Source organism: Acromyrmex echinatior, chromosome 16 (genome assembly GCF_024713525.1).
Source record: "Acromyrmex echinatior isolate Ae372 chromosome 16, ASM2471352v2, whole genome shotgun sequence".
In the NCBI taxonomy this organism is placed as follows: Eukaryota; Metazoa; Arthropoda; class Insecta; order Hymenoptera; family Formicidae; genus Acromyrmex; species Acromyrmex echinatior.
The window spans coordinates 2,802,698-2,820,090 of record NC_141867.1 but is presented as its reverse complement, the minus strand read 5'-3'; the positions used below and the strand labels follow the sequence as shown (position 1 = coordinate 2,820,090).

Sequence of the window (17,393 nt, the reverse complement as noted above, 5' to 3'; positions counted from 1 at the left end):
AATTACAATCGCAAAATCGCTAGTGTGATTACGGCTTTAAGCTCATTTCTATCAATGTAGATTAAATTTGGTCTCAATTTAATTTACTCCTTATCTTTTTCTAATTTTGAAAACTAAAAGAAGATAAAAAGTAAAATTAAATTGACATTAATCTTCCGTCTGCAATGTGGATCTTTTTTTGGCAACAAACAAGCGAATTTCATTATCAAGTTTTTCCGAAATAAAGGAGATGAGATTCCAATTCTCTTCTCCTAAAATTATCGAGAAAACTATTTGATTGTGTAGTAGAAAAGTAACCCTTTTCTATATTTTTTTACAACTTAGAATGGCAAAAAGAATATAGGCTGGACAAAAAAGATCCAGATTGCATATGGAGGTAGTAAATATAGACCCCCTCTGGAGGATTAATCTACTCTCTAAAACTTTTAGAGTGAATTTTTCATTCTGAAGAACGAAACTCAGACCGGTATTCATAATCGATTCTTATAATTTAAAATTGTCTTAAGATGTCATGAACCAATCAGCGAGTCGCATTTTAAGACATTACTTAAGAGAAAGAGAAAATGGACTGTGAATACTGGCCTTTAAAATTGAAAATTGAACCACTTTTTTTCAAGACTGGTTAAATTTTCATTCTTCAGAGTGAGAATCCACTCTAAAGAATTTAAAGAGTGTATTAGTAGAAACGGACGTAATATTTTAATATTACATCCGATATAATATTTTAATATTTTGATCCCGGTGACGTGTCGAGGAATACGTTCCTGGCATGCTATAATGACGCTGGGAGATTCAGCTCTCCGAGATTCTTAGACGCTTTCGAGATTCCCACAGCGATTCCAGATCGCTCTGTGCGGATCGGTCCTGGAAGCCGATCGGTTCTAGTAACTAGACCGGAGACTCTTGACTCCGATTGATGTAATGATGATTGATGATGATGATGACGACGACGACGACGAGGTTCGTCGTGGCGACGACAAGGACGGCTCTCCGTCCTCCCGAGAGGCGCGTCGTCGACGCGCGTGTTTCGGCGGCGATGTCACGACGACGACGATTCGAGATGCACGGATTACTATTACATTGAACGAAGTGTTACGTCACACTAATATGTTTTCTTTGTGTAGCCAGGGGGGTGTGGGTTGCGGTCGGTGGGCCTTCCCCGTCCATCGGGGACCGCGATATTACCCGGCAGATCCACCGACCCGCCCGCGCTTTCTTTTTCTCAGTAGCATAGTGTCTGAGTGTGCTGTGTGTTTCTGTATCCCCCTGTCCTTTCCCTATCGCTTCCCTGGGTTCTCCTTCATATGTGTAACTGTCGCGATGATTTCGTGTCGAGATCATTTCAGATATATCAAAATTATCGCTCGTACACTTCCTCGTCTGACCGACCGTACATTTTTCTCCTTTTTTTTCTTTTTTTTAACAGTAATACCAGTTAGATTATTGGCTTGTTCGTTCATGGATACGATAGATCGTGCTAAATCACCGATTTTTATCAACGCGAATGGTAACACTAAAATGCTTACTCCTTCTCCTCTTTCCCAAACACACCTAGCGACCAAAAATCTTAGCTTTCTCCGCTTCTACCATTCATTGATCGGTCTCTTCTCTCGACGTGGCAGGAATGCCAGGAAACGGCTTGTGCGTCGATTTTGAACTTTTTTCTAGGTCGGTGGTCGATGTCGTAGTAACCCTCGAGAATTGAGGTAACGTTGTCGTAGATCTCAATGGTGTGCTGTGTTATTAAGTAGGAAGAAGGATTGCAAACTTGAATGAAGTAGCATTGCTGCATCGTGCGCACCAGTCCTTCTATCACGTGACGGTATCCTTGATCCTAAATCCGTTTCTATAATCTATGTAATCACGAGTCAATATACATTTCAAATATCAAATATACACGTGAGCCGGAAAACAATCTCTCAGTCGAGCCATTAGCGAAATTGATTGCTGTCTCTATTTCGATAATACGTGTTTTATTTATTATTATTCGACATTTTTTACGTAGAATTTTTATTTGTTAAAATTTTTTCGAAAGATCGACTGATAAATTCAAAACGTCAAAGGATTTTTTCTCGTTTTAACTCTTCAGAGCTAATGATAAGATTCACTGGATTCACTCAATTATAATCTCTGCCAAAAATGTTAATTATATTTTCTTTATGTTGTGTGTACCTGCAAATTTGGATAATTGTTAAAATATTTTAATTAATTAGTATCATATTTAATACGAATTATATCATTTTGGTTCGTTATAATTAATTTCACTGCAAGTCAAAGTATGTGATAAGTGCCTTTATATGTGTGTGATTTAATTTTCCGTGTAAAAATAACACATTGGACTGCATACACAAAAGTAGATTTACACATTTAAATGTATAGTACACTCTTTAAATTTTTTGGAGTGGAATCTCATTCTAAAGAGTGAAAATTGAGTCTTGAAAAAGAGTGGTTCAATTTTCAACAATCTTTAACAATAAGATTTCTTTTTTTAGAATGATAATTTACTTTAAAAGTTTTAGAGAGTAATATAGTGTTATTTTTACACAGAAAATAAAATCACACACACACACACACAAATACACACACATATTGAAGGCACTTATTACACTTGGATTTACAGTGTAGTGCTTTTAACTCTCCGTTTGCAATCTGATTTTTTTTATTCAGTCCATGTTTTTTAATTCTAGCTTTTCAAAAAAATGTGAAAAAAATTTAAAGCTACTTTTCAACACCTCTATTATATTACTAAATAAATATTACAAGATATTTTAAAACTCTGCCCTCCTTTATTTCGGAGCAATTTGAGAGTAAAATTTTGCATGTACAAAGAAAACTCAGATTGCAGATTAAATAACAAATTAAATGGAACCTAACAGTAACTTTTATAGATTTTGGCATTAGCTCTGGCGGATTAATATAACACTTCTCAAGGATATTCAAGGTGTCTAATTTAATTCTCATTAATTAGTTTCTCTCGAGTCATTAAAGAAGACAATCGTCGATCTGATTTGAAACTCCCGTTACCTTCCTTCTGTTCCCTTTTTGTTAGTGTGTGAGTGTGCGTGTGCACGGTTGGCCAATTTATGCATCGACTTTATTTTCTGTTTGCCCGAGGTCTAACACCGCCGTTGTTTCGTATCGAGTGCCAATTAGAGGGTTTAACACGTTACACTTATTTGATCTGTGTTGTTGTGAACAAAGAAAGAAAAGATAAACGAATCCCAATCAATTATTATAGCGCGATTATTAGCATGTATCGCGACTCCGATCGCGAGAAGAGAGATGCTTCTTCGCGCATCGAGTGTCGAAAAGATCAGAGCCAGATCGAGCATATTCGAGGCGAAGAGACGCGAAAGAAGAAAAATTTCTTTATAATTTAAATCAGTGATAATAATCTCATTGAGATTTTTCGCGTTTCTTTTCACTCTAGTTTCTTACATTCCACTTCTTCGAAAGGAACTTTTATTATCTCGAATGTCCTGTCTGATCTGGCGTTGACCACAATTTTTTTCCTCTCTCACGGACACTCGAACGTCTGAAACATGAACCTCTTACAACAAAAAACGACCGGAGAGACCGTTTCAATCCGTTCTGAATTGTCTCTCCGAATCTTTAGCAAGAGAACATGTCTGATCACAGCATATGAGACTTGCGTAGTTACGTAGAGAAAACGTTAAGTGTTGAAACCGCACACAGTGTGTCGAAACTGGCTACCATGCGTGAAGCTACCGCGAAGATTACTTATAATGTAGGAAAAGCAACTGACCCACCCTGTCTCTCTCTGTCACGAACGTGCATTATATTCTTAATCTTCGTTATATAGTATTCCTTCGCTTTACTAACTGTTATTCGTACTACACTAACATCACCAAAACCACACTATGTCTGTCTCTGTCTGAAGCTTCTGTCTTACCCCTATTATATACTCTGTTGACACTCCAAGCCGTAGAGGAGCGGTTACAAGCGTGCGAATGCTTCGGCAAACTCGCTCGCGAACGGTTCAGGACTGTTGCGGACCATTCCTAATTAGGTAACTATTACGAAACTATTTTCGCGTTGGCACCCCCATAATCGCGAAGCTCTGCTCGTTTTCCTTTGGCGTCGAAATGAGTCGCGGAGCGATCGCTAATGAGAGGGTGGCTGTCGTTAATTTATTTATTTTTATTTATTTTTTTTTACGATCTACATCGATTGTTATTCAGATGACGACTTACTGAGAAAAAATTCTGGTTAAAAATCATATCGATCAGAATTCTGGTTACCTCCACTAGAATAGATTCAACCAGAAAATTTAGATTTGTCAATTTTTAACCAAAATTCCAATTAATGTAACCAGACACATTTTTTTAATTAGAAAACGAAATGCAACTTGATACAGATCTTGATGACGTAGAGAAAAAGATATTAGACTTGTACTAGGTTGCATTTTGCGAATAATTTCAATTATTTTGAAATGTATATTTTTTCGATGTATTTCTTTCAAATATGTACGTATCGTCGTTAATTGGAACAAAGGTAAGAACAGTAATCTTCTAAAAAGTATAGTAATTTACGCAAAAGATTTTCTAATGAATATTCTGTTATTTCATTCTACTTGTGAAATCATTTTCATTGATTTGATTTTAAATTTGGTTGAAGTGTTTTATTATTTTTTCTTAGAACCATGAATTAGAATTAAATCTAATATTGCTAACATTAATCGATATTCTTAACTTGGAAATATCTGATTTTTTTAACATAAATGATTACGTGATGTTTTTATATCCCAATTAAAATCACTATTAACAACATAGATTGTATAACACAATTATTAACATATATTGTTGATATATTGTTCAATTTATTAGTATTTGAGAACATTATAGATATAGATTTAATTACAATTTTCTGAAGAAAGTAAAAACCAAACAAATTTTAAACTGAAAAAGCACGTTAAATAGCTTATTATGACAGTATTTCTAAATAATAAAAATTTTAATTTGTATGGCGCTTTTTTTGTGAGCTTTTGATGGAATTGCATATTTACATAGTTACTAGAGAAAAAAAAGATTAAACAATATTCAAAACAATATTTTATAACAATTTTCTCACCTGTAGGATATAAAAATATCCCAGGTGACCATTCCCGGATTAAAATCGGACATTAATGAGTAAAGAAGAATAAAAGGTACTGAAATATTTTTAAATAATAGTAAGTGACAATTGACCGAGAGATAACCAACACAAATAAGCGAAGATAGCCATATTTAGTTAAACAAATCTTGGTGTTTAATAATATTTTTGAATGGAACTTACGATTTTCAGTTCAAGTTTGATAGAATATGATTTGCTTTGCTTATTTGTATTTTTAATGATCCTTTTGGTCCCCATCTGCCATTACTATGGGCCTGTTCTTGTTAGCTGAACTTCTTACACGATTTATCTTTTCTCTTTTTCTTTTCCTCCACGTTGGAAAGAAAAAGAGAAAAGATGAACTGTGCAAGAAGCTGAGTTAAAAAGAACAAATCTCATATCTTGTTGCTTCGTTCTCATTTGCGATCGCTCCCGGTCAAACTAGATCGCAAGGGATAATGACGCTCGTTATTAGCGTTCCTAACACCCTCGAGGTGACGAAAGGAGGCTCTGTCATCTACAAGGACGTTCGCGCGTTGTCCGCATTCGGTCGTGTTGGTTCCCCGATCACGAACTTCATCACAAAATCCCACAAATCGCCGTGCGGTAGGTAGGTACGCATAAAATTGACGTAGATTACGCATGTGATGACGGTAACTGAGTACGTATAATTCTAGCTTGCACTATTCGATGGTACAGCGAAATTGTGAAGGATTTGATGAAATCCCTTCGACATACTCTAACAAAATCCCTCCCGTTTAGCTCAGTTTATCCCCGATGTTTAACTTACGAATTCGGGTGAAATGCAACCAAGTCGACAGGCGAAGGAACTCATGTCACGGACAAAAAGAAAAAGGAGAGATAAACACATTCGCGGTTATTCTAAAAAAATTAAAATTAAAATAAAAAAAAACGCACATCTCTGTATAATCATAAAAACACGACTACAGCTACCAGAACAACGACAAGACCAGAAGTACGCCGAAACTCAGGGGACACTCAATAAAGTTAAAAGGGGGACATACTGTAACACACCTCTGCGCGAAAAAAAAGAAAAAAATACGAATATACGGCGTGCTTGTGTGTTGCTGGCTTGCCTCCTCGCTTCCTGATAGAACGTCCTTCCCTGTTTTTGCAGCTTCGAGTAATCAGAGCGTTCAAGTCGACTCTGGAAGATCTGGAGGAGCGTCGCTCTGTCCATAGTTTACACAGCTTACACAGTATGCGCAGTTCACGCAGCCACACCGGGCCCCGACCACTCTCTGACTTCACATACATTGACGAAGACCCGACAAACACCACCACCACCACCGCGCAGAACGCCGCCTACAACAAGTCCTCTAATAGGAGTGCCGAGCCGATGATGAGTCAGGATTACGAGACAAACTACAGAGGATCCTCCAGGATGCAACAGTCCCTCAACAGCCCCGCCTCACCGTTGTTGCTGAGCGTGACCGGGCCGGCCAACGCGTACAATCATCATTACACCATCACCAATACCATCACCGACAATAGATCCCCCTCTAGTAACGTCCCTAATCAACCCCTGAGTCCCAACCACATGACGCCGATGAGCAGCAATAGAGACAACACTGGGAATTCCCTGCTTCTGAGTTCCAACAACTTGGTCCTACCGGAACTGACCAAGCTCGTGCACGAGACCAGCATCTAAAGACTTTCTCTCTCTTCTCTATATATCGTCTCATTCCACAGCCTCCTTCCATCCTTTTCCATATTCTTTGTTCATCGTCTATTTGCGACTTAAGCTTTATCATTTAACTTTATTCCCCTTGCCGTTTTTTGCTGTCTGTCTGTCCTTTAATTTGATATCCCTTGTTTCATTTCCTTCGCCTGTCATTCTTCTCTCCCTCTACTATGTAGAGGGACTTGTACATATTCTATCCCTGTAATCTCTCGCCCTCATATGCATCGTGAGATCTCGCTCGATCCTGCGACCTCGTCTCATTCGATCGATAAAGCGACGGTATCATCATCCACGTAAATGATATGAACACATTCTCGTTCTCTCTATTTCTTCTCTACTTTCAAGATACGTCATCATTCATCTCTATTTCCACCACCTCTCTTTCCGGGAGCGTACTTACCGAACGATCTTGCTCGTTTCGGTCGCCGAGTTCTCTGTCCCCCTTGATTCTTTCTCTCTTCCGTCGCCCCTCTCTGTCTCTCCGATAAAAAAATTTTTTACCACTCGCTCAATGGGGACGGCGGACCTGATCTGATCTCAAAGGGGTCGAAACGCGTCAATTTGGAGGATAATGCCTACACACACGAACAAAGCGCGACATTCGCAAATCACGTACTCTCGTTAAAATCGAAAATGCTGTACTAAGTACTTAAAACGGACGAGACTGCGGGTGATGAGGAAGCAAGAAAGAAATGGTTGCCAAAATGAAGAGAGATTTTGCTCCGCGAATATCGCGACGATTTGCGAATGGCACGTTTTCGTGCATGGGCTGTACACTATATCAGATGGTACACAGGGGTCCCGCTTTCTACTGCTTTTTTCCCGTATCCCGACTTTGTGTTCATTGGTGAAAGTACTATTTTCGCATTTTAGAGTAACGTTCCAGAGTTCCATCGTTTATTGAATAACGACGATACGGGCTGCGACGCGATTATCTGCTGTAAAAAAAAATAACGAAATATGATTTCGATGTATCACTTTTGCCGCGTAATTTGCGAAATATTTCCAAACATTCCCGAAAATACAGTCCATTAATTAATTACGCCACGATATTTAATTACATTCTTTGTTACATTATTTGACAAGAGATTTTCGTCTCAAATATTATATTTAACACTAGAAGTAGCAACGTTTTTTATTTAGTAAAAGACCAAGAAAAATAAATAAATTTTTATAAAAATAAAGAAAGTGATAAAAACGAAATATTTTAGTATAAAGGATATAATTATTGAAAAGTCAAAAAATTCTAGAATACTAACTTTTACATAAGAAATATAAATATCAATGTAAAACAGATATAATCAATAATGTAGTTAGTAGAAATAGGAACGTTTCACAAATGCCACAAGATATTAGTAAACGGGATTAATTTTTCTAAGAATTTTTCTAAATAAAAATTTTGTATATGTTTCGTTGAATGGCAATAAATAGTAAACTGTCGCAGCCTGTGCAAAGTGATATTATATATTAAACGATTAAATCGATTATCTCAGAGAGATGACGATGTCCGTACATGAAAATAGTATTTTATCCGTATACTTGACAAATGTAGACAGCGCTTAAGTGCTTGTCCGCTTATCAACCGACCTCGTACCGTTTACTTATTTATCTATCACTTATTTTTACTACTGACTAATAATTGGTGATATAAGAAAATAACGAAAAGTTAACTCTACTTAACTCTTTATGTATTATAGTGTATCTTTTATAGAAAAAAATTCCATAGAATAAAAAATGTGTATTTTCTCTTTTATGACAAAAAAAAACTATTTTTAATTAAACAATAAAAGTCTTATTAAAAAATTAGATTATGTATCCCAATATATAATAATAAATATATCAAAACTTTTTCTAACTTTTTCTAAATTGTGTGACTGAAAAAAGTATCCGATATCCTAAAAATGTAGTATTTCTTCAGGAAATTTTCACATTTGTGTTCGCCAATTTGATGGTCAGCAGTGATCACCCCCGTCATTCGTTTGCTTGCCTGTTTGAGATTGAATGTGAATGTCTGTTCGTTCGATGACTGCGTGATGTGACCGATGACGATCCAATAGATTATCGAGGACGACAATGATGACGCTACCGGTGACAATCTACCTCGACAGAGATAAATTCTCGCGAATTAACACTTCTAACTGCCCTTCGCGAGTGCGACTAACAAAGAAGAGAAATTATCTTCCGCCCCTGTCCGGGGGATAAAAGACGCGCATTTCGGCGCCGCTTCGAGCGATAGTAATCACTCGCTCGCGATCGACAATCGAAAGGTATTCGAGATGATGCACTTACCACTTATCTTCTCGCGTATATGCGACGTCAGGAAACGTATACGCGACTCGAGGCTGAATGTACTTACATTTTCACCATCATGCCTCGATCTCTTCTATCACAACTTCATCAACCGTCACTCTCGTGAGCGGGCCTGGTTTTACGTGTCGCTGGTCAAGCAGAAAATCAAGAATTAGCAAGTTGAAGCCGAAATCAAAGTGCAAGACATTCGAAAAATATATTTTTCATAAATTTCGATTTAAAAAAACGCCCAATTTTAATCGCACAGTTAATATTTATAAAGATTTTTACTATTTTTCTTAAACTTATAAATTTCGGAAATATTATTTTTTTATGTACTTTAATATATCTTACACAAAAAAATTTCAGAAATATATTAGACTTTAATAACATAAACTATATTAATTTATAGCTTCTAAATGTGCCATTAAGAAAATGAATGTCTTGAAGAGGAGTAACTGACTATTTCTAATGTTTGTCTCTATTATAAAAAAAACAAATAAATTCATCTAAATGTATGATCCAAGTAGGCCGCTTCACAGTACATCCGGTCCCGCCTCGAATCCTCTCTTCTCGGCGTGTCTCCCTCGCGTTCTGTGAAAACATTCATTCATCCCCTTTGTTTCTTTCTCTTTTTCTCTTGTCTGTGTCTCTTCTTGCCTATCTCGAAGAACCGAATTCCGTCGGCGATTCTGGCGGATAGGGCCTCAATTTCTTTCTATCCTTTTCTCTTTCTCTTTCTCTCTCGACTGCTCGAGACGAATCGCGGGGGCTCAGAGCGTTGGGAATCGTCGTCCGACAGAGAATCCCGTCCCCACTTTCTCGTTCGAGTGAAAAAGAAGAAATAAGAGAAATAAGTAAGAGGAAAAAAAAAGTTGTTTAGCTGAACGTATGATGAGAAAAATAATAATGTGACCGCGAACTATATACATAGGACGGTTCGTTACCAATATTCTTCTTTGCCGAGCGACAGCGTCGAGTGTGATCGAGCGGCGAATAAATATATACGCGACAACAACGTACGACGATGTCGTTACGGACGGAGAGACGGAGGAGCATTCTCGCTCTTGATATTGTAATGTAAGTTAATTTAATTTTACTCAACTCGTCGCGCGCGCTTCTCTTTTTATTTATAAATCTTGTAACTTAAAGTCGAGGGAGTCCCTATGCCGGGGAAGGAGCTGCGAGTGCGCCTTCCCTAATGAACGCGTCGACCGAAATTCATCGTCGATCGGCATTCCAGGGAATCGCCACCGCCGTGAATTTTCATGGCCCCGGGATGATGTTCAAGCAGAGCATACAAATCACCGCGGGTGCTTTCCAGTTGTAACATCACTGGACACTTTCGTGTACACCTTCACGGAAAAAAAAGGATTTGTTGAAACAACTAAAAACTTTACCGATTCAGCAAATCTACAGCTGTAATATACGGACTAGTTTTCTATGTTTTAAAGTAACAAAATTGTACAGTTGAATAAAATGAGTATTATATTTGTTGTAATAGCATAGCAAATTTAATTTAATAAGCTTCGCTGAATCACCTAAATCTATTTTTTTCCGTGTTGCGTAATCTAATTGTCGTAATCGTCGAAACAACACTATACATCCATACTCAGTCCGAAAGTTATCAGTCGGCTGTATAAGTTTATGTTTTTAGTGATAACTAATAGTGACAATGTTATTAATTGCGGCTATAAATAAAGTTGAGTGGCCAGTTTTTACTTTTTTTCATTCAATGTGGAAAAAGTTACATTTAATCTAATTCTATTCAAAATGTTGCACAACGTATACATTTTGTTCCAATTGAGTCGCTATACTTTGTGCATTCCTGTATACGTTCATGTTAAGATGTGACAGCAATTCGAAAGCACTCTATGATATTAACATAACGTCAAAATGGCTTCAAAATAATTGCTAAAAGTCAATCATTCACGATTTATTTTAATGTCACTTTGATGTTATCATGACTTGCTCTGCTTGGATGGAAATCGACGCACAAACGCGATAGGCTTAAATTCCGACGCTATTTTATTATTTTGTTCTTTTAATCGCTACAACGCGATGCGAGATATATTTTCTCTTGTCATAGCAGCGTCGGAAAATTCGAACTGACGGAATTTATGTTGATTCTGATTTCCGCTGGTTCTCCACGTTCCATTTTCCCGCGAAGAGGGAATATTCCTCATTCAGAATGAAGAAATGTACTTAAATTGTTGGATCTCGTTATCTACGTTACTTTATTTATCCCACTATTCCCTTCTTCGGCTTTATCCGTTTCTTTGACCGTGTCTTCCTCGAAATGTCGAGGCCACTCAAAGATTGGAAAAATTTACTTTACAAGTGTAATTTATTCTACGTGATAAGGTAAATTGACAATAGGATAATTGTAACTACGCAGGATTTTCCAATGACAACAGTAAAAATATCTATTTTTAATTTAATATTCATTAAAATTTTTAACTAATTTATTGTAACATTCATTATTAATTTTAATGTTGGAAATTATATCGCGGTGTCGCGATTATCCCATTGTCATGATTATTCCTATCTTTCTCTCCCTCTCTCCAGCCTCTCGTTCGAGGATCGACGAGATATGCGAGATTCGATCGCCGAAAGATGGAACGTGGTCGCTGAGGATTCTTCCCTCTTCCCTCCTTTTTTTTTTGTAACCAGTCACTTAAATCAAGAACGTTTTTTTTTTTCGACTAATTGTCGTTGATTTTAAATGTGTGCTACTGCCAGCGCGTTAACCCACGTCAAGAAGGATAAAATAAAGATGCAAAAAATACAAATATAAGGACTAGAAGGAGCTGTGAAAAGGAAACTTAGTCGTTAGGTCTTCTCCTGGTTGCGACGTTTTCGACCCCTGTATAACGCGACGTAAGGGCCTCCCGCTGAGCAGACATAAATATCGAGAAGTCTGATCAAGCCGATCTGACAATCATCATCCGCGCAATGAAACTGAGTTTAAGAGCTACGCACCGTATAGTACAATTAACATAAGCTTACAAAGACGTTACACGATTGATTGATCAGAAGCGAAATAGTACTTTGAAGTAATCCGGAAATAGTTGAACGATCAATCTTTAATCAGTACAGTCGAGATTCAAATATGATATTTGGTAATGAAATCACTCTTGACAAACTATGATCTTTGAGGGAAAAGATAAAAAATTGTCCTTCCAATGTAATAAGATATACTTGGGTAGAAAGAATGATTTTGCTAAAGTCTAAAAATTTAGTTAGATACAAATCTGAAAATATGGTAATTTTGTATCATCAAATTAAACATGTGAAAACTTAAACGTTACTAACAATGTTACAAAAGATTTTAACATTTTAATAATTAATTTGAGTGTCTCACATAATTATTTTGATAATCAAAATAAAATTATTTTTAGATCTATATTTCTAAAAATAAAATTATTTTCAGAAATTTATATCTTTTATTTTAATTTTTAGATATACTTCAGCAAAATTATTCATTCTGTTTAGATTTATACGATGGGACTTTATTCGAGTTGTTAAAATTTGAGAAGGATTGGAAATGTTGCTTTTAGTACAGTTTCAGAAATAATTTTTCGGACGCATCGGCGGGTGGTCCTTATGATGTGGGTGCATATCGAATCTTGGTGCATGCCACTCTACAATTACTTCAATAGCATCGAGTTAGAGTTCTGTTCGCTCTTACAGTCACGTGAGGTCCGTATTACGTTTCTCGTAATCCTACAGCTTATCGCGCGCGTGCTAATCAGCTGCCTGAAGATGTTACGGAAACTTTAAAAAGGGCCTGATAAATCCAAACGCCATAAATATTTTAATTCTACATAATTTATCCAATGATTTTGTAATTTCCTACCATCTAGAAATGGAGTTTTTGAAAGTTTTGAAAGTTTACTTTTTATTTTTTGTTCATCTAAATTGTTTTATGTAAAATCTTTTTTTAAGTACAATACACTGTGGATATATAATTAAGTTAAAAATAATCTTATACGATTTATCCAATAGATTTTGTAATTTTCTAGAGATTTTAAGATTTTAAAATCTAAAATTTTCATTTTCATTTTTTTGTTATTTAAATTCTTTGCTTTATGTGACCCTTTCTAAAAAAAATTCACTATGGATCATCTAATTGAGTTAAAAATAATTTTTATCCAATGGATTTTGTAATTTTTTATTACTTAGAAATTTCGAAATTTTTTTAAGCTTTAATTCTCTTTTTTTTATCCAATATTCTGTTTTATGTAATTATTCTTTTTAAATTTAATGTCTACAATTCATTATAGACACCTAATTAAATTTAAAAAAACAAAAGCACGGAAAAATTAATTTCTTTTTTTAATGGAAGTACAAAAGTAATGTGTTCGACAAAAGATTCATTCACGATAAACGTAATATGGGCCTTACGAGAATAAAACGCGCCACAAAGCGACGCAATCTGTGTGTTCGAACAGTCCGCCGGCTCTACTTCCGGCGAGGTCCTGCGGACCTCCGACGTAATGGTTGCGTTCAGCAAAAAAAGCTTTGCAACTATTATAAAATTCTTTAATGATTGGTCTTTCCCTTAGTTTCTCACTAAATCTAATCCCTGTAATACACACTTCCAAGGAATGTTCTTGCTGACGTCCAAAGAACGTTCTACGTTCTAAGGTTGTTTCCAGAACATCCCTCGTGATAAAGTGTGCTGTATGAGAGAAATGTATAAACCAATCGTATTAAAGAATATTACAACAGTTGCAAAGTTGCTTTTTCTGTTTGAACGCAGTCATTGTCGGCTTCCTTTCGGCCGGTGCGATAACGAAGAATCTCATTCACAATTGGCGTCGCTTCGCGTGCGAATGCGTTAATCCGTACGTGTCACGGCTCGCGATAAGACACGCACGCGTAAAACTTAGTAGGTCCGCACTATAGGCTGTGGGTTCGTATCAAATATCGCGATTTGTAGCAAACGAGAGAAGACATTCTGGTTTTTAATATCGACGCATTATATTAGTCTGTTACCGATGAACTCTAAGAGAGAGCAGATATATATATATATATATATATATATATATATATATATACATATATATATAAAATATATTATAAATATGTATAGTTGAACATCAATTTAACGATATGCATAGGGAATATATATATTATTATTATTACTATTATTAATTATTATTATTGTTATATAAAATAAAGTTTAAGACAACGTTAATCAAATAACAAGTCCGATATAAGGAGACCAGCGGAGAGGGTGATATCTGCGAATTTCTCTTGTACACCTAGTTCGCTTTCTTCCTCATTCTCCCCTCCCCAGTCTTTCCCGTTTCTTGTATTGTCATCGTTTACCACCCCCTCCGCTTCTAAAAGCAGGCGAAATACATCGAGCTGCATCTTCGATGAATCGTACGAATCGCTTTTAGTCTCTCCTGCGCGACGCCGATGAAAAGAGGTGATAAATAAAAAGAGTAAGAAGAAAAGATACAAACACGGTGATTCTGAAATGTGAAATAGGAAAATGGAAGAGAAGGGAAAGAGAATAAAACGTGTGTATGCGAGATAAGGGACCGCAGGTCCCGTGAAGACTTTTTCTCTTTCGATTCATAATTACTTTATTCACGCAAAACAAGAAAGCTGCACAATGATCGATGATGGTCAATAAAACGATAAATCTTTTCCACGCTTGGCTTGTTGCTGAATCAATCTCTCTCTCTCTCTCTCTCTGTCTCTCTCTTTCTCTCTCTGTCTCACTTTATCTGTTTCTGTCTCTTTCTGATTCTCGTGACCCAAACTGATTTATCGAATCATTTCCCATCTTTCTCCTCTTTCCTTCGCGATTTAATCCTCCTTCCGATCGACCGCTTTCGACGTTTAGGCCAACTGGAAAATATAGCGATCGAAAAAGTACTATCGACTTAGATCGCGAATCCCGAGGAGAATCTCCGATATAGTTTCACATTGTCTTCGGAATAGGACGTTCGATTAATTTGCGCGACGTGCATCGCTGTGCAGATAAAGATCTCTTCGAGATCATGGAGACCGCGATCTATGTATCTATTATTGATCCGTCTCAGTGACATACGTGAAATAGATACAACAGAACGTCACAGTCGAGTGCGATCCACGTCGAGCCTTCGATCGATCGACCAACGGCGATCTCTATTACTCTTCACATCTCCAAACAATATCTCTGCTAATTTTCTCTTTCTCTCTCTTTCAATCTATACAACACACTATGACTACTATATACGCACACTGATCTTCTTGATGATGCCTCTCATTGACGTATCTAATGCACAATGACGGGTAACGACGGAGATGGTTATTTTTTTTTTCATTATCATTATATGACTTCCTATTTTTTCGTTGCTTTCTATTGTAATCTAAGACGCTCGTCGAAATGCAATGTCTTCGGATCGGAATTGGACTGTCCATTTCTTATTTTTTGAGTTTCATACGAAATGCAATAGACTGAAATTTTATTCAGAGAATTAATAAATCATTTTCTATGTTATGATTAATTCATAATCATAATTTATGTTATGATCTTTGGGAATTAAATTTACTTTCTAAGTAATTTAATATGTTAACATGAATTAATATTATGGATTGCGAGAATCGGATCTAAATGGTTTTAGTTTTGCGCATTGCATTTTAACAATCGTCTATCGTTGCGGATCCTGTCGCCTGATTTCGATGGAATATTCAATGAATAAATTATCGATCTTCTACTCTGAACGATCACGCAACAACTAACTTTGCACATCTTTTCTTCGTAATTCCGTCTACTTACGGACTTATACCGACTCTCTGTAAATCTCTCTACGCTTGTCTATCTATACATTGATTCACTTTGGCACGGCACTCTCGCTCATACTTTGTTCCCTTATCACCGAAGCCGAATTGCACCGACAAAACTTTAAAAATTAATTATCCCGAATCAACGATTTTCTCTCTATATTTCCGTCCAGATTATAGATTCTATCCGTAGCGTAGTTTAGAAAAAGAGGTGAATGAGAGATGGTGATTGGATCGATCAAGGATTTATACGCCAATATTCTGATATTTGTCTCTCATCTTATTTATCGTAATTATTTCAAAATATAATTATCGCGTGCAATGAACAGCACGCAAAAATATAAAATATGTGATTCTTTTTTAAATAGATATAAAATTGTCTATAAATTTGTTGTCTTATTATTTTTAAGAATTTATTAATTAAGAAGGTGCGCTAATAGCCATCTGAAAAAGTTAATTCGCTATCAATTGTTAAACAATACCAACAATATTATTAGCGAAATACAGAATATCGCAATGGGATTCTTAAACAATAGTATTGATGCAATGGGCTCCAATTCAGCTTCCCATCGAACGGATTCGATGCACGGTTTAATACTAAAAGAAAGAAAGAAAGTTATTCAGCATAATTAATACCTATGATACTCAATGCAATCTAATTTACGCCATGTGAAAATTAAAAATTGCGGACCGCGAATTTTAACGGAAGCCCTTCAGAAATATCGGGGATGTCTCACTGACGACGCGTTTCCGAGCGAGGAGAGTCCTAACACCGGTGAGAGGACGCGACACTACAATCAATCAAATTCGACTACTCTCACAGCCACACTGATTACTTACGCAAACATCAGCATTTCAATGAGACAAACCGTCAAGAATGTGTCACCCTTAACCCTCAAGCTCGCGTTCTGCGTGAGAAACAAACTGTGCGAGGACTTTGCGTTGATCCTTAACAGGTACGATGGAAAATATTGGTAGGGAAAAATTCAACAAAAATGAAATTAACTGTGAAAAAATAGGATGTAAGATTTAACATTTTTGTGATAAAGGAGGAAGAAAATTTTTAATTTTGAAACTTACAACTACCGGCGAGAGATAAGTATTTTATTTATAATTAATTGCGAATATTATATACGAGACGTAATATTTATTTTAATTACAACTGTAGACTTAGTTCTCTCTTGCAGCATAATATTTGTTACGACAAACTATGTAAAAGTATGCAAAGTATAATTTAATATTATATTCGATTTTATTCTGAAAGAATAAAAATCGACATAAAATCTTTTCCATCGTACCATTTAAGATTATACTTCAGCAATATTAACAATCTATATATATTGGATAGAAAATTATGAGAGTCCACAAAAGATTTCTGAAGTTTCTATTTTATAATAAATTAATGTATCCTGCAAAAAAGTTATTAATACGCGTGCAATATTAGCGTAAGAATTAATCATTTCATGAGAAAGACAGAAAGAGAGAGAAAGAGAGAACCAAG

The 17,393-nt window shown here is 36.2% G+C and overlaps 1 protein-coding gene across 23 annotated transcripts in view; it reads left to right on the top strand.

The window, feature by feature from the left end:
• PMCA (plasma membrane calcium-transporting ATPase 3) overlaps positions 1–17,393 on the top strand; it is a 192,607-nt gene that overhangs the window by 151,263 nt on the left and 23,951 nt on the right. For 2 of the 23 annotated variants that reach the window (XR_015547711.1, XR_846673.2), the window contains one exon: positions 6,251–6,379. The exons of 19 other annotated variants lie outside the window; for them this stretch is intronic. Coding sequence is in view for 2 of the 4 variants with exons in the window: in XM_011062920.2 (XP_011061222.1) it covers positions 6,251–6,784 (534 nt within the window). In the remaining 2 variants the exon portion in view is untranslated. Of the gene's footprint in view, positions 1–6,250; positions 14,775–17,393 lie in introns of those variants that run through there. 2 more of the 23 variants (XM_011062920.2, XM_011062927.2) reach the window with 1 other exon arrangement.